Raw genomic sequence first — 17,858 nt, 5'->3', positions numbered from 1 at the left:
ACTCTGTTCCTTATCCTGTGCACTTTCTTCCTTATCTCTCCCGCTTTCACCGCCCTCGCCCACGCCACTCTCAGTCTTCGTGTGCATTTCGGGTGCCCTTCGTGTCGCGACAATCGGCACTTTTAAAGAGGCAGTCGGCCAATATGGTAGTCGGTTACTGGCTCGCAGGTTAGTCTTTCATTATCCGGCGTATGAGCGTGTAACGTTTTCTCCGTGATTTCCACACGCAGCAGCGGTAAATACAACAACAACAACAACGAAAGAAGCAACCAAAACAATAACAACAACAATAGAAGAGAACAGCGGCAAACGGTTTTTCGCTGCGCTTCTCCTATTTTAAGTGCCGAGTGTTTTACTATTTTTACTACACAGCGAAACATACACAGATACACATATATACACAAATACATGTATGTATTTGTTGATGTGTGAGTTGTGCTTCAGTCAACAATAAAAACAAAAACAGTGTTTAAAGCTAGTGAAATGATCTTCCATAAATAAATTTTCAAAATTAATTTGAGAGCAAAAATGAATTGAAAGAAAATGCCAAGAAAGTGCAGCAAAAAATCAACAACGATGCTGTTGGAGAGTCGAAACTAGGCTAAATATCTTTGCATACTTTTGGGAAAGTTGTGCGGTACACACACACACCCGTTCGTACACACACACACAGGACCTGCGTCTGCGGTCGCCGACTTTTGAACCTGTTTTCTGACCATTGACCATTGACCACCGACCGCCGTGCCGGCCGCCTCTTTTCACTTTTGGCAACGCGGACTGCAGCAGCCGCTGCAAAAAATGCAACTGTAAAGGAAGCGGAAAGGATGTGCACGAAAACGGCATAAACCTACAAAACTAGCCAAAAGAGTTCAGAGCGGTGCGGTTCAACAGCCTCCGGGTGTTCGTGTCAAGCTCGAAATTCGCAAATTCGGCGTCAGCTTCGTGCATCTGTATCTGTGTATCTGTATCTATATCTGGTGCATCTGTGTGCGGCCATTCTGCAGCTGCAGCTCTGCAGCGGCGAAAATTGTGTCAGCAGCATCGGCAGCGGATCCTGCAGCTCGCCACACTGGCGCCTCCATCTCCGATTGCCGGTAATGTATTCGTTTTAGCCGCTTTTTACCCAAGCACGACTTAATCCCTCATACGCCTCATGTGAAGTGCCGTGCGGTATGGCTTAGGCATTACGCATACGTCCCGTGTGTGTGAGTGTGAACAGTGCGGGCGGTCTTACCTTGACAACGGACGGGGGCAGTCCGTGACAATTGTCAGTTTGTTTTCCCATTTTCGTTTCGCTATCGATTAAGCCCACTGGCCCCCTCGTTCGCCCTTTGTCTGCGAATTACCGACAACTTCTGGGCCAAGCAGCATATGGCTTTGTCCACTGTCTTTGTCTAACGCCTAATTGAGTCTTTTGTGAGACTCAAGAGACGAGCAGCACCGCAGAGGAAAAGAAAAGCAAATGGGGAGTCCTGTTGACATCGGCATAAGTTCGAGTTTTAAGTTCCCTTGTGCCCAGCTGGACATTGAGCTTTCCCAGGTTAAACGGTTTCAGTTTAACCAAAAATGGACACTATAGTCGATTTTCTCGACTATCACATACCCATCACTGCGATGGATTTTGTCTGGGCAATTTCTCAAATTCTGGTCGTTACATACTTTCTTATTCTTCTTAAATTACAGATAGACAAATGAACGTACAGACGGTCATGACCAGATTGACTCGGCTTGTGATCCGGAAATGTTTTTACTGTACAGGGTATAATTAACTATAAATAAAGCTATATCGCATCCCATCTGTACTTTTTATAAACTGTACAAAACCAATATCAGTAAAGAATATAAAGTAAACATTCCAAAACGCACGCCTTCCTCACGAAAATAAGTAGTATTTTAATATCCCCAAGGAAAAGTAAGGAACTTCGCCAGAAAAAGTTAGGCTTATGAATTCAGACCAAGCATTCGTGGGTAAGAGTTATATGAAGTTTATTTTAATGTCTCGCATAGATAAAATGTTGGCATTTTAAACAATATATTTTGCTTAGTCTGTAGGCAGTCCTTAAAGTATCATGCCATCTTATAGGGTATCCATAGAAAAGAGCCAAAGAAAACAATCAACACAGAGACTAGTAAACAATTGGAAAGCGGAGAACTCGCGACTCCTGCCCAAGTCCGCCAGCCCCTTGAGTTCTTTTTCCATTCATAGGACGATGGGTGGTGGCATTTGCCTTTGTCAATATCATTCAAGCTTTCATTCGCTTCACTTGCCTGACATTTGCTTACCATTTCAGTTTAGAGTTCACTTTGTGTCCCTTTGTACAAATAAATAGCCATTTATTCATTCACTCTGTTATTGGGGCTCCTTTTCACTGACTAGTGAATGGAGGAAGGTCGTCCCATAAGTATTTGTCAATTGGACACAAGTGTTGGATGGCCAGAAGTTTCAATGGAACTCAGTTTGGGGCTTTATATCTAATCAAACTGAATGACACCAATTAACTAGCTAATCAATCAAGTACCCAAGCATCAGCATGACTCGAAACACTCAAAATGCTAGATTTTCTGACTCTGATAAGAGGAATACCTCGGTCTATTTAACTTGAGTATGCAGCATATTCATCGAAATGCAGAAAATCCAGATGAAACAAGCTTTTGGAAAATTCATTTAATTTATGGCTCCGTCAATTAAAAGCAACAGACCACACAGCCAAACCGCAGCTCAGCTCTCAGATGAAAATTCAGCGCTTTAAAGGCTTAGGGGAAAGTGGCAGGCACTCAAAGGCTTAGGCAATGCATACGTAGCAGCCGCAAACAGTGGCGAAAAATCCTACTTTTTTTTCATTTTCGGTGTGTGGGGCGACTAACTTTTCTAACTAACAAAAAAATAAACCGCGCACATGTGTACACAAAAGAAATTCGAGGAAGAAAACTGCAAATAACAAGATTCGGTCATGTTTGATTCATGAAACCAGCAGAAAGTTCCAGCCCCTCACCCAATTGAACAACAATGGTGAAATAAAGTTACAGTTGCAGTGGCCACGGCAACTGGAAGCCAACGTTTCGCACAATGGCGCAGAATCAGCAGCTTTAGCAGCTGCCGTGCTTCCGGAAAAAATAGAGCCCCAAAAAGCATACTTTCGAGTGTGGAGTTTATGCAGGATTCCGCTGCAGCAGAGTTAATCATACATACGTCCTGACAGTAACAAATCTCCAGCTACGGGGCATAAATAAAAAAAATTTAGCCAGCTTCGCTTTACACATTTTCCTGCTAGATTTACCGTGTATGTGGGCATCAAATTGCGCATACGCCCAGTAAGCCGTCCAGATGGGCAGATCTGCAGGCAATTTGATTAAGGCCAGCGAGCCATAAAGAACGTAGAGAAATGCTGAAATAGGGCTTACTTCTAATCCAGCCAAGTCGAGCATAAAATGCAAGCAGAGTCCTGTGGAGAAAAGGAAACGCAAAGGACTCGATTGCTCAGTTTCTCGGGAACGGCAATTAAATTGCGATGGCGCTGATGGCGGAGCCGGAGAATATGTATAAATTAAAAGAGATAAAAATTCCATAAAGATGACAAAAATCAAAAGGAAAGAGGGAAAGGCGAGGGCCATAAATAACGGAAAAACATCTGAAAAAGGGACGCGAAAATGGAGACAGAATCACAAAATGGCGGACAAGGCGCTGACAGGCGAGCCTTAAGTCAGCTTTTGTGGCGAAACAAAAGACGCGCGAAAAGAACAGGATATTGGGATATCTAAATTACCGTTGTCACGCACCTAAGTTCACACACACTGAGTCAGACACACACATACAGTCATACAGCAAGCTAACACACACACTCACAGCACGTACACATCGAAATGTCGGCATTGTGTCAGCACGGAAACCAAAGTGAAAACTGAAAACCTTTCATTTCGCTTCTCCCAGCCCATTCAAATGGTCGAGTTCCATTGACTGGGCGAACAAAGGCCAAGGAAATGATCATTTTCCGCTCAACAGACACAGAAATATCTACATGTGTGTGTGAGTGAGGATTCGGTTGTCGAAATAAATTGCGAAGAAATGAAATTTAAACGCTTTTAATTAACTCATCGCATTGCATAGCGCATTGTCACATTAACTGGAGCTCGCACTCTGGTTTCAATTAGGTCGATGTGACGCGTGTTTAAAATATTCATCGAGGGCCCAGCCAGCAAAGGGCATAACCAGGTGCGTTAAGGTAAATAATTTAAAAGTGATGGGGGCTTCTCTCCACACCGATACATGTCGGATAACACACACGCCAGAGGAATCTTCATCTGCCCTCGTTCGAACTTAATTTCCATTTCAATTTTCTCCATTCACTGAGGACCTTATCTTGCCGTCTCACCCACTCCATCGTAGTGCCGTCTGCCTTTACTAGAATTGGGCCAAAACTACACAGGCACACTAGAAAAATTTATTTTCTGAATTTTTGTTTAAAGAACATCATTTTAAATTTAATGTTGGCTTATAGACCATAAGACCTCCAGCCAAAAGTCAAGGCATTAAATATTTTAAATTATAAAATGGGGCTTAAGCCAGGTGTTCTTAACTATCCCAGCATTTCTGGAAGTATAAGCTATTTAAGTTGAATTTACGAAGAAGTGTAGAGCTTGTTTACCAAATTGATTTTGCCCAGTATGGCATATTCGTAGTTGGCTAGGGGGCGCCATTTTGGCTCTGTTTGTCGGCTCCCTAATGGATTTCCAAGGCGTAGCAAAACAATTTGTTTGTGGGCCGAAACTGTTGCTCCGGCCGGGAAGCTTGCTACATGATTACTACGATGATAACGGCGTAGATGATGATGATGATTATGGCAATGGGATAATGTGACTTTTCCCGGCGATTTGGAGGCAGCCTGCACTATCGATGCCTTTTCCATGCACAAGCAAGCACACCAATTAAATGACAATGGCAAGGCTGTACAGTGCTTATCGGCTATGAGGATCAACGGTCCGTCCCGCAAAACCGGCATTGAATCATTGGGGTAAACAAAATAAACGAAGAACTAAAATCACTTGGCAAACTGTTTGCTTTGCTGATTGCCACGACTTAATCAAGTTATCTGCGTCAGCATTATCTAGCATTGGAAGCTTGATTGATGCACCGACTGGATGCTACTTTTTTCCCGCCCGGGAAAACATCTGGTCATCTGATGAACTGGTAAACCATCCATCAGGTATCATCATCGCGAACCTGACGAACCTGCTGCTGACACACGGCAAATTGTCGAGTCCAGTCGCAACTCTTTGGCAAACACAACTGGCATTCTTGTTTCAGTTAAAGTTTTTCCGAAAGGATGGGGGACAACCCCTGCGGAAGCCAAAGTTGGGTAGCAAATAGTTTGGGCTAACCACCCACCCACTTAATATGGCAATGGCGAACAACTTTAACAACGCTATCTAAACCAACTTTGGCATGTCAGGGCCTCGATTTCTCCGCATTCGAGTGAAAACTGGTTTGGGGTGGAGCTAAAAAAATCAATAGGAGCGCTGCGACATACACACGCATATATTTATACAGCACGCAGCTGCTTTCCCCGTTTTCCACTTCCCAACTCCATCTACTTTCGCTTCAGTCTGTAAATCATGGCCAGCAAGTGATAATATCCTGCCCGAAAACTCGACTATTTGAGACTGCCACCGAACACCGCTATGATTCATTTAAAGCGAGCTTATCGCAAGGAGTATTATTCTAATTTTGAGAAGCAGTAAAGAAAGCTATGGAAGCTATGGAAAGTAGTGCAAGCAGTTTACTTGTGCATCTCATATATCTTCCAACTTAATGGGGCTTGTTTTAGAGCATTGTTAATTATAATTTATGATCGAGTTTTTGTCTGAGACTCGCCATTGTAAAAGACAACTGGCATTTACTTTCAGCCAGATGACTTCATGGTTGTTCCGGACTCATAGAAGCCCTATAAGAAAATACTATTACTCAGAGGAAGACGTGACTAATGTGTGTACCAACGTCCTCGAGTTGTTTTCTCTCTAGTTGTAGAGAGGAGGAAATCCTCTAATGACCTTTTCTGCGTGTATTTCTAATGCACATAAACGTTGGTACCAGTACATGGTGCAATATGAATGGCAAATGGCATCCCCATCCTCTGTGGCACGCTGACATTTAAGGTTGATGTGATTTGAAATCAAATCAATGTCAATGCCAGCCCGCGATGCTGATGCTTTGATATGCGATGCCGGCCTTGATTGCGCTGCCAGATTGCCATTGACCAGTGATGCGAGTCCTTCAAGGCAGATATGGAAGTGCATAATTGACAGACCAGCAGGCATCTATCCCACACACACACGTAAAGCGAGCACCGAGATTGGAATGTGTAGCCTACTTTCAGGCACGCAGCCTAAAAGCCTGTTTCCGCTGATTCGAGAATTGGCGCCTTGTTGCGTTCCGTTCCGTTCCGCAGTCAAGTGGCAAGCACACGCCCACTCACGCCCAAGCACTTTCGCTCAGACACTCAGGAAAAGAAATAAGAATATACAGATATAAAGGTATAATTAAAGGAAATCCATAGAAGTACAATTTAAACTTACTTTAAAATTCTTCTTCAATATAAAAGAAAAGAAATTAATTTGATTGTCAAATAACTTTCAAAGAAGACCCATTTTAAATGTCACTGTAAGTTAAATTTGTTATTTAACGGTGCTTAAAAAGTCATACATGACTTTTATATAAATTATGTCAGCTTATTTTCCCACAGTGATACCTTCGCTAAACGCCTGACTATTTAAATCTTAAGCCAGAGATTTATGATGGGATTTGTTTGCGTACCTTTGCAGAAGTGTGAAACACAGTTATAAATAAATAAGAATGCTCGAAACTCACACACCCGCGCACAGTCTCACAGCAAGAGATATAAAAAAGGGATATTGTTAAATAATAAACACTTTACGCTCTGACAACACACAACAGGCGTGAAAATGAAGGGCGGCGGGGCGTGTCCGTTGAACTGTCAACACACAATGATACACATCTGCAACCCGCACATCCACTCACTCACACATCTACAGCAGATAAGGACCCTCACACTTACACACCACACCACACTCAACACACAAGTTCTGTGACAAGAAGGCATTTCAAATCGACGATTCGCATAACGACCGTCATCAAACTTGTTGTTATAACGTCGCAGCTACAGCAACAAGGACAATATCAAAATGTCGCCAATAACCGGGGGGTTTACGGGCTAAAATATGCTGACATCGCCAACTGTTCCCACTCGGTCCCGTATTAAACATGTCATTTTACGTCCCAGGACTCGAACATCTAACCGTGAACAGTGAGCACTGAACATCGAAACGTATCAGACGTTCTCTTGTTAGCATAACGAATCTAAATACCTTTGTCACGGAAGCCTGACAAATCTAGTCCCTGAAACAAAGCTCCCTTCCACAAAGGATATCTCACAAACTATGGCAAACCTTATCTGCCTGGCAATGAAATCACCAACACTCAGAAGGATTTCTTGTGGAAAGCGATTTATGGCTTAGGTAAAGTGTGCAAAAACATTCACTCGCAGATTTCGCCTGATTTGAGATTACATCAAAAGACTTAAATTCTCGGTGAAAGTGTCAGGTGACTTGTGCGTTTTCATGTTGTAGGTATAATTGGCTTTAGCTAAATATTTAATTCTGTTACTTTCGGTTGGGCCACAGACCTTATCTAGGCCATGAAGCACATTTTGTGTCTATGGCACATAGGTAGATTGTATCATTAAGACAATGACGTAATAGTAGCTATCAGGCAGTGCTCAATATGACAGGATCGTATAACACCGCGAAGCAGAAAGCGCGAATATCAAGATCTAGAGTAGCTATCAGGTATGGTCGCACAAACGTAATTGCCCCTACTTATCGCCAGTGGCTCGGGACCCTCCATTGTATATCTCCCTATCGAGTCTCCGTATCTGAGGCCGCTCCGTGCGTCATGTATATGCTCATATATGTACACCTACATGTTAGCCAGGGGATAGAAACGGGGCCAGTTGATATCGGCGGCTGCCAAAGTGGCGATTTGATTAGACGACACGCGAATGCTCTGATTTATACTTCACGAAAATCAAATTCGAAACAGAGCTAACGATTTACCCAAGAGTCAAGCACCGAAAGGACCGAAATTGGATCCCCAGGTGAGTGCGTGCCACGCCCATCACTCGACGCCCAGCCACCCACGCATCCCGTTATCTCACCAGTACTGCGCACCTGGCTGAGCGGCAGTCCGGCGGCTCAGTTGCTTGCCAGGAAGCGAACCCACCCGACGGGCGGGAGAAACTATGCATTGTCACGCCTGAGACAAACGGCAGGGCGATCAAGTGCAACATCCACTCTTGAGACTGCAGCGTTCAGTTTCCCGTCAAGTCTCACTTCAAGATTCCCCCATCATCCTTATCCCCGCCAGCACAGAGTATAGAGTCAATTCCATCGCGGAGTGAGTATCCCTGGCGACAAATCCCACAGCATTTCACGTTTATTATTTGAGTCGAGAATGAGGTGTCTAAGACTATTCACAGTGGCGGTCGAACGAATAGCATTCCAAATGTCAAACGTTTCGTTTATAGCTATTTTATTGTGAAACCATAAAAGTGAAACTTCTGTGAAGCGAATTCTTATACTCGAGTGATATCAAATTGTATAAGTGTTTCTGTATCTACGGAGCAATTGATACCCTAAATATAGGCATAAAAATGAGTGATTAAATGTGCTAAACCCATAGATGCACAGATATGGGTAGAACAGTTTTAAATTAACTGATAATGATTGCGCGGTTACTATTCTAAAAATGGGTTACTTTCTTACTATTTCATTGAAATTTCATATATAAATATTAACAATATTTTGTAAATTCTACATTGGCTTGAAGAAGGCTTTTCTTGACAAACTCGTGCACAATGATATGTTCAGGCCAAAATCCCGGATTTAAAATCGTATAATATATAGGATCGGGTGCCATAACTTTAAACGATGCAATTTTTCGTCTTTGTTTATTATATATTTTTCTGACGATGATATCATCGGGATTGAAATATGAGAGTTTGGCAACTATGTAGTGCTTGAGGGCATCTTCAGTAGTTGAGGTTATGAGTCTGGATACGAACACAGCTTTCATTGGAGGAACAGCTTTAAGAATATCACGATCCGGATTGGCATGTAGAGGTAGTACCACGGGAGCCGCATTATGATGCCATATTTTCACCACCTGCATATCCTTAGCATTGTGTTGAACAACAGATGACTTTGCATCTTCAACTTCTCTGTCATCATTAGTATCCTCAAAAGTGTGTAATGGGTTAGAACTAAAATCACTGTGCACAGGGTAAGTCGATACTTGGGGATCTAATATTAGATAATAAAAAAAGATAAATTAGTTGATTAAATAATGGGATAGCTAAGGTCAGAGTCTTACGAGATGTAATATGCGATTCCAGCATCGCCAACTTTTCATAGACAGCTCGGACTTCCCTGAAGAGTTCAGTGATTTCCGTACGCGTTTGCTTCATAAATCTTCCCATCTGGGATTTGACAACTCTGCAGGTTTCACAAGTCCACTTTAGTCCAGTTCTTCCTTCAATCATTTCCACTACACTATCACTTATGCCCGCGCACTTTGTGTGGGCATATTCGTCACACAACCAGCACCTAACATGCTCATCATTGGAAATCGAATTGTTGAATTCGCAGCCTTCCATACAGCATATCAACATTTCCAAAATTATGTTGGCAAGTGTACAAAGCAAGCAAACAAATGACTAATATCGCCAGTCGGGTTGGGTCCACAATAAGTGGAAGAGATAACTGTGCGCGACACTCCAAAACTTTAATAATTTTTTTAGTACAATAATCTTTTTATTTATACAATAATCACACCAACATCTTATGCCGTTGTATGAAATAATACAACAACAAAATGCGTTCAAATATATATTTCAACCGAACTAAATAAGAAGTAGCGTCCGGAGCACAGATAATGTGCGTGAATATGTTTCGAGGTTCAAGTAACGAATGACGACTTATTCTTTTTTGTCAATATTGGGGGAACAGACCCCCAAACTGCCAACTTAATCGCTAAACCAAGTTCTCGTTACTTTAACAATATAAGTTGAATGACACTTTGCCAGTACAAAAACATAGAATAGAGAATTAAAGCTGTAACTTGTTTAAACTAGTACCGAAAGGTATACACATTGGGATTGAGATAAGATTGCGTTGTTAAAATCAACCAAATGTCATATCACAAGCATAGAATACTAAATATTAATTATTTCAATTCGTACCGAAAATCTTCACCTGGTGCACTAGTTTTTTGGTCGTATGCGTACATTCATGACGCTGTGTGGGAAAATAAATGAAATGCTCACGAAAAGGCGCTTAGCTGGGAAACGGAAAATATGCGAATGAATTATGTGTGGCCACCTAAGCATATGGTACATATAGTATATCCACATGATTTGCTGTAATCCTCACATATCTGGCCGGCATATTGCGATTGGGGTCTCTACCATCGCATCGTCTTTTGTTCGCGAGGAAAGTGTTTTTGAAATGAAGAGCCACACGGCCAACAAAATTAGCACAACATTTGCATGGCTACCAAATGACTGCCTGCATTTTGTAAAACTTAGCTGAATACCACCGACAAGAACAAGCCAATGAACAAATAGCAATGCGAAATTATAGGGCAGAGAGTGAAAGGTGAAGGGGAGAAATCAAATGATAGAGAGCTCGAAACGCAAGCGAGTGGTTAATAATAAAAGGGGGAATCATCACACGCATAAGGTTATATGAGCATTTAAATACTAAACAGCAATTCGTTTGTTGAAGGCTGTTTAAATTTGGATTTACTGTAGTCCCGCATTAAATGAGATTTATTACTAGAATTTATGTACTGCTCTATTTGGAGCATTAGATAAGATCGACTTTTTTTTATCTCTGTGAGTAATTACGAAATGCGAGACTGTTCCTATTCTAGAAGGGGAAATAGTACATTACGAATGGGTTGGCATTGAGCAGCAGAGCTGCGGAAATATATTTCCACAATAATTAAAAATACGCTTTTATGCTCTTTGAGGAAATCGTATTAAGTTATTATCAATCAGATTTCAACGCTACAGCTGGGGCGATAGCTTTTCCGAACCCTCGTTTCTGTTCTGTTTCTTTTTTTGCCATATTTTCCGTGTCTGAGTTCGCCCGATTTTCCAACGCATGTAGGTGGATGGGGGTAAGCGAAAAAAAGCCGAGCAGAGAACAAAAGCAAATCCGTGCCCACCAAATAATTATGAACTGGGGGACACAGAGACATCAACATGACAGAGAAATACCGACGGATGTGAAGGGAGAACAGAGAGGCAGACAGACAGGTGGTAATATGGGGATTCTGGCGGTGGATTTAGTCGTGCCTGGGCTGCCAAATGCGATTGCGAGTCGCGAAAAAATGGAATCCCAAATCTGTGCCAGCTGACGAGCGACTGAACTTGGCGGTCTCTACATGAAAACATCTGTACCGGGAATTACTTAACAGCCAATTAGACTTTGTGTTTGATTTACTAGACGATTTCAAGCGGGAATGTTCCTTGAACTTGGAGGCAAACCGAAAAATTGGATCGACTCGACTCGAAACCGTCGAAAACCGTATGTATGCGTGGTTGTAAATATGTATACAACGTAACAGCGCCAACGCAACGTAAACAAAATGCCCCTCCGCTCGGCCCGCTCATTTTTCCCATTCTCATTTCCACACTGAGAAAAAAGAGGACCACTCGTATCGTCTAATTAGCTATCCTAAATAGAAATATACCTCTATTCCAATTTCCAAAAATTTAAAAAAAAAATCAAATGGTTTGATATCCAAATGTTTGAGAATTGTAAGACTTGATATCGCTAGATTAAAAGCGTTTCTCCTTTCAGGATCGCTAGTTTGTCCGTATAAACGTCGGGATATCGGAAACTAGGAAGTCTTGAATACCTCGCAGTTCCCCTACCAAAGTAACGGGTATCTTGTAGTCGCGGCACTCGAGCACAGCGATCTCTCTCTCTGTGGTTTCTCTACGTGTATTTCTATTCGCATTCCCACGTTCATACTCTTTCATATTCGCTCAGTCGCATTCTCAGTCGCAGTCCTTGGCGAAACCGCGGCGCGTTCGATCGCCAGACGATTATATTATTTTTTGTTTGTGCTAAATTTAAAAATCCACGTTAATTTTAGTGTTTCGGCCTTTGACGAGCATAAAGGCTGCGTGAAAAATCACGCTTCGATCCGTTTGATAAGCTGGGAAATGTAAGCAAGCGCCATTGGCCCGGGAGCAAAGTTTTTTAATTAATTTGCAATCTCTTCACCCGACGTGCAACCGTTTTCCAATAATGGCCAAATGCAATTTACCGCCGGAATAAAGCGCGACGAGCAGGGAGTGGAGCGCCTGCCGAGCATATGTTCCGTGCTCCCAGGGGCGTCTGTCTGTCTCATCCTCATTTACTATCTCCGCTTTCACCCACTTCTCCATTTTCCCAGCTGCTCTCCGTCTCCCTCCCGCGCCATCGTCTGTCCCGCTCTTTGTCTATCTTTGTATATCGACTGCTGTCGGCTCTTGTTGTAATTGCTAAATTAATGCAAGCGCTGATGATTATCTTAGCCCCTGCGCCATAAACGGTCGGGCATATTGATTTATTGGATTTCGAAGCCAGCGACAAAGTGTTGTGCCATCCGAATGGGTGTGTGATCCAAATGTGCATATTAAGTAAAGAGAAATACTCGAAACTATAAATACACCAGAACTTTGACTGCAACTGCTAGCCAGGCGAACTTTAAAGAAAATGATTGTGGAGTGAGAAGAATCCCCTGCAAACGAAAAAGCTTTCTTCCGGAACTGTAAAGCTGGTGACATATTTTTGCTTTTAACAGACCATTAGTGTTTCATAGGCATTAAAAGTAATAAATTCCAAAAAATAAGTTATTCGAAAAGCAACCTTCCGCTTCTCCCAAATCATGGCGACAATCTATCTCAAAACTTATAATATTGATAATTTTTTGATATTAATGAAAGAACCCATTCATAAATATTAGGTATATATATATGCACAATTTGAACTTTAATCTTTAATCAATATTTAAGAAACCGATGGTATTCCGATCAACAAACATGCATATGTTCGACTGCCTGTTATTTGAAATGATAAAACTTTGTTTTTCACCCTTTGGGGAAAAACTGTTAACAGTTTTTATCTGCAAGTGTGCACTGCATTCGTTCGTATTCCGCTGCCCAGTTTCCTTTAATCCGTCTTGTCAGTTAGTCACTTGTTTGCTCTTTATTGCCATCCAAACGTTAATGCTCTTGGTTCTGTTTCTGGTTCCCGGTATTGACATTGGCGAAGTATGTGCAAACATATGTGTATATAGAATATCGATCTCGGTCAGTCTCGTTTCTCGGCATTTTCCGCTCTCGTTCGGCTTGCAATTCAATTTGCAACAAACTTTCTGCAGCTGAAATTCATCTCGGTCTGTTTTTCATTTCCTCGGAAAATTAACTTTGTTTGCCTGTAGTCTTGCGTCTGCTCTGCCAGATTTTATAGCTGCACTTTTGTTTATGTTTTATGCTGTCTATTTACGCATTCTATTTCGTTTTCGTGTAAATACACAAAACTGCTGAATAGAGAATGTCTGGCAAGGCTCAAAGAAAAGCTGCACCCGCCTCCGTCGAAAATACGGACTCTAATTAATTTTAGTTTCCAACACTTTAGGAGACTGTTTCGTGAGTACGAAAATGTTGTAAATTTTGAATATTTTTACACTTTTCTGCTGATATGGTGGTATTAAAAACGTTTACAGCGCTATAAAATAGATTTTACTTTTCTTTTAATTAATTTCCAGTACTACTAGTCATATTGTATGTGCCTTAACTTGAACTTGTAGAGCTTTTACTAGTTGAAGATACATAAATTCGATTTTGTAATATTTACAATATTTTGTATTTTCTAGATTTTGTAAACTAGTAAAAGTGCTTTTTAGGGGAATACTCATTTGTAGAGCTTTTTAAAGGGGTATTTTATAGAGATCCCAATGCACCACCCCAATGAGGCATCCCGATTGACGATCTGGGCGGGCTCTTCTGTTCTAGCGACTATTTGCGGGCTTTCGCAACCTTCGCAGTGGCATTGTGCTCCGCTCGGCGACACACTCGTGATGCAATGCTCCCGAAATAAATGACCAAGAATAGGAACCGCACCGCTAGTGGCCGCCAGTCAACTACCAACTAACTAATAAGTCCCTTCCCTTCCGTCTTTATCCCCCAGGTGCAGCGGCCCAACTGCGTCAGAGTGTTGAACGTGCCATTGCGAGAATGCCTTCTCGCGGTCCCACGTCATAGTCACCATCATTAGCACCGGGCCATAACGACATTGGCAACTTGCAACTAGCAACACTCCCATTAGCAACACTAATTGCAACTGCAGCAGCAACTAGCAACAGCAACAGCACAAATCACAGCCAAATCGAACGCAACAAAGCTTCCAGAGAAAGGCCAACGGGACAGCGAGTGCCCCAATCACTTCCAGGATAAGGAGAAGCCATCCCAGTCAGTAACCAGCCATGCAGTTGCTCCTCAAATCGATATTCACCTGCGCACTATTCGTGATCTTTGTGTATGCCACCGCCCAGTCGCTGCTCAAAGTCCAGGAGACAGAAGCGCGGCAGGCGTACCTCAATGTTACCTCCTCCAGCAGTAGTAATCTCAGCCAGGACGATGTCCACTTCCTCAGCCGGCGACTGAGGCAGGCCACCGCTGGCGAGGAGGGCGACGAGGGCGCGCCGTCCCAAATGGACGACGAGTTAGAACAGATGACCAAGGTCCATGCAGAAGCACCGGACGCGGAGGAGCTGCGCGAGTGCAGCGAGGGTCTTGTCCTGCCTCTCTGGATGCCGCAGCGCAACATTTCGGTGGGTGACCGCCTCGTCCGCGGCTTTGTTTACTTCGTTCTACTTATCTACCTGTTTGTGGGTGTGTCCATCATTGCGGATCGCTTCATGGCCGCCATCGAGGCAATCACATCGATTGAACGGGCGGTGGTAGTCAAGGGACCCAACAACACCAAGCAGGTGATGCACGTGCGCATCTGGAACGAAACGGTGGCGAATCTAACGCTAATGGCCCTGGGATCGAGTGCCCCCGAGATCCTGCTCTCGGTTATTGAGATTTATGCGAAGGACTTCGAGAGCGGTGACTTGGGACCCGGCACCATAGTGGGATCAGCAGCCTACAACCTGTTTATGATTATCGCCGTATGCATGATCTGGATACCGGCGGGCGAGGTACGGAGGATCCGTCATCTGCGCGTCTTCTTCGTTACCGCCCTCTTCTCGGTCTTCGCCTATGTGTGGCTGTGGCTCATCCTATCCGTGTTCACGCCCGGCGTGATCCTGGTCTGGGAGGCGATCGTGACCTTGCTATTCTTCCCGCTGACCGTGCTGTGGGCCTACATCGCCGAGCGGCGTCTTCTGGTTTACAAATACATGGACAAGAACTACCGGGTCAATAAGCGCGGCACCGTGGTGGCCGGCGAGCACGACCAGGTGGAGATGGATGCGGAGAAGGGCCCCAAACAACCAATGGTCACATCCGCTCGCGGAAACGACGCCGAGGCCTTCGACGAGGCCCGTCGCGAGTACATCACTTTGCTGACGGAGCTGCGCCAGAAGTACCCCGACGCCGATCTCGAGCAGCTGGAGATGATGGCCCAGGAGCAAGTGCTGGCGCGGAGCAGCAAGTCGCGCGCCTTTTACCGCATCCAGGCCACCCGCAAGATGGTCGGCAGCGGCAACCTGATGCGTAAGATCCAGGAACGCGCCCACAGCGATCTCACCGAGGTTAAAGCCCAGCTGCATGCGGGCGACGACGAGGAGGTGGACGATCCCATCCGCATGTACTTCGAACCGGGTCACTACACCGTCATGGAGAACTGCGGCGAGTTTGAGGTGCGCGTGGTGCGCCGGGGCGACATCTCCACATACGCCAGCGTGGAGTACGAAACGCAGGACGGCACCGCCTCCGCTGGCACCGATTTCGTCGGACGGAAGGGACTGCTTAGCTTCCCGCCGGGCGTCGACGAGCAGCGCTTCCGCATCGAGGTGATCGACGATGACGTATTTGAGGAGGACGAGTGCTTCTACATCCGTCTCTTCAATCCCTCCGAGGGCGTGAAGCTAGCCGTGCCGATGATCGCCACCGTCATGATCCTGGACGACGACCACGCGGGCATCTTTGCCTTTACGGACTCGGTATTCGAGATCACCGAGTCCGTCGGCCGGTTCGAGCTGAAGGTGATGCGATACTCCGGCGCCCGCGGCACCGTCATAGTGCCCTACTGGACAGAGAACGACACGGCCACCGAATCCAAGGACTACGAGGGGGCCCGCGGCGAACTTGTCTTCGAAAACAATGAATCCGAGTGAGTTGCAATGTTTTATTAATTATTTACAAATTTGAATATTTCTGCATAAACTAATAGCCCATATAGGCTTAAGACAACTCTTCATAAATTCTGATAAGATATTTCCTGATCCGATTTCAAAGTATTGAATATCTCATATATTTATTATTTATGCTGGCTTCCGACCAACTCGAAAGTAAGACCGATATATCTATTTGAATATGTTGCATATTGCCATTGAACTAATCAGTTTATAAACGCATACGTGATACTAATTGGTATTGAATTGCACCTACAAAGGGAGTTTATAGTTTGTATAAAATTAGATGAATAAATTAGAAATAATACGCAAGGACTTAGCTGACTTAAAGCATGTTATGAGCAGTTTAAAAGTCAGAACTAAACACTCGGCTAAAATTATCCTGTTGGGACAAAACAGGAAAAGTTTCTCGCCCCTTTGTTATTTTGTTTGACCCACATAAGGCTAAAACCCCTAGATAATATTAGTTTTCGCTCGAAACACCGGGTTAAGTTGTGCCTACACTTGCATGCCATGAGTCCTGGATAGCTCCACCCTCCATTCCGGCATTCCGTCATATCCCGACGCCCGATGTCACGCAATGCGATCTCCCGGCGGAGTTTTTCGACAAACTCGCAATTTCCGCTCTGGGAATAGACAGGCGACTGGATGCGCGTGAGGCAGTGCGCCGCGAGTCGATTAAAGTCTGAATGATTGGGGCTTTTAATTGCCGCACCAGCTGGCGGATGATGGCATTGGCATTGCCATTGGCCAGAAGCGAGTTTCAGTCGGTACCCCCTTCGAAAAATGGCAAACATCGAGCGCGTGGGAACTCCCATCCCCAAACTACCACTGCGAATCCATTATGTCCCGGTGAATGTGTGTATCCTGCTGTGTGCCCCTGGCCCAATTGTCCTGGCTGCGTGCTAGGTGACAACGCCACACACCCACAGCTCCCTTCCCCTCCAGACATTAACACCCTGCTCGCAGCCAAGCAAGCTGTAATTAATTTTGCAAAATTTATTCATTTTGACAAACATTTGGCAGACGACAGCCTCAGTCAGTTAACTGCGTTTGCATATGTTTTTGCGGCTTTCATGGCCATGTCCGAAATGTCGGCCAACACGCAACATGGCCACATCCACATGAAAATCCGCATGTGGGTCAGCCGTTCTGGTTCGAGGGTGGCTTTTTAAGATGATTTGTGGCCCGAGAAATTGGCCAGCATATGCCGGGAATTAGGCTGGACGAAAATCTGGAAACATGGCTTCAATTTGATGGGTACTAATCATGACTTACTTGCTGACTTAATTAAAGCAAAGACTATTCTCACTGGCATATAAGATATGTTCGAAGGGGTATTTCTAATTTAAATATTTAGCTAACGCAA

General features: G+C 44.1%; 2 protein-coding genes across 14 annotated transcripts in view; one reads left to right on the top strand and one right to left on the bottom strand.

The window, feature by feature from the left end:
- Nucleotides 1-184: 184 nt before the first annotated feature.
- Nucleotides 185-17,858, top strand: part of LOC6620078 (sodium/calcium exchanger 3) — a 37,843-nt gene continuing 20,169 nt past the window's right edge. For 4 of the 13 annotated variants that reach the window (XM_032720230.1, XM_002044254.2, XM_032720229.1 and 1 more), the window contains exons 1-2: nt 12,147-12,307; nt 14,317-16,467. In XM_032720230.1, coding sequence (XP_032576121.1) covers nt 14,612-16,467 — 1,856 coding nt within the window. In that variant the 5' untranslated portion in view covers nt 12,147-12,307; nt 14,317-14,611. Of the gene's footprint in view, nt 236-260; nt 1,095-8,085; nt 8,169-8,231; nt 8,468-11,444; nt 11,662-12,139; nt 12,308-14,316; nt 16,468-17,858 lie in introns of those variants that run through there. The other 9 variants (XM_032720227.1, XM_032720220.1, XM_032720226.1 and 6 more) reach the window with 7 other exon arrangements.
- LOC116801371 lies at nt 8,586-9,998 on the bottom strand. Its single transcript, XM_032720231.1, has 2 exons — nt 9,443-9,998; nt 8,586-9,372 (listed from the first exon to the last, which is right to left on the bottom strand). The coding sequence occupies exons 1-2, from the start codon at nt 9,738-9,740 to the stop codon at nt 8,864-8,866; spliced, it is 807 nt and encodes a 268-aa protein (XP_032576122.1). The 5' UTR covers nt 9,741-9,998; the 3' UTR covers nt 8,586-8,863.

This window comes from Drosophila sechellia, chromosome 3R (assembly GCF_004382195.2).
Source record: "Drosophila sechellia strain sech25 chromosome 3R, ASM438219v1, whole genome shotgun sequence".
In the NCBI taxonomy this organism is placed as follows: domain Eukaryota; kingdom Metazoa; phylum Arthropoda; class Insecta; order Diptera; family Drosophilidae; genus Drosophila; species Drosophila sechellia.
Note: the sequence above shows the minus strand (reverse complement) of the source record. Positions and strands in the feature narration are given on the sequence as shown.

Bases quoted from the DNA above. Each gene is read 5' to 3' on its own strand.
- LOC116801371 (XM_032720231.1), bottom strand. From the start codon at position 9,740: ATGTTGATATGCTGTATGGAAGGCTGCGAATTCAACAATTCGATTTCC. The intron at 9,373-9,442 runs GTAAGACTCTGA...ATCTAATATTAG, and splicing joins GGAATCGCATATTACATCTC to ATCCCCAAGTATCGACTTAC.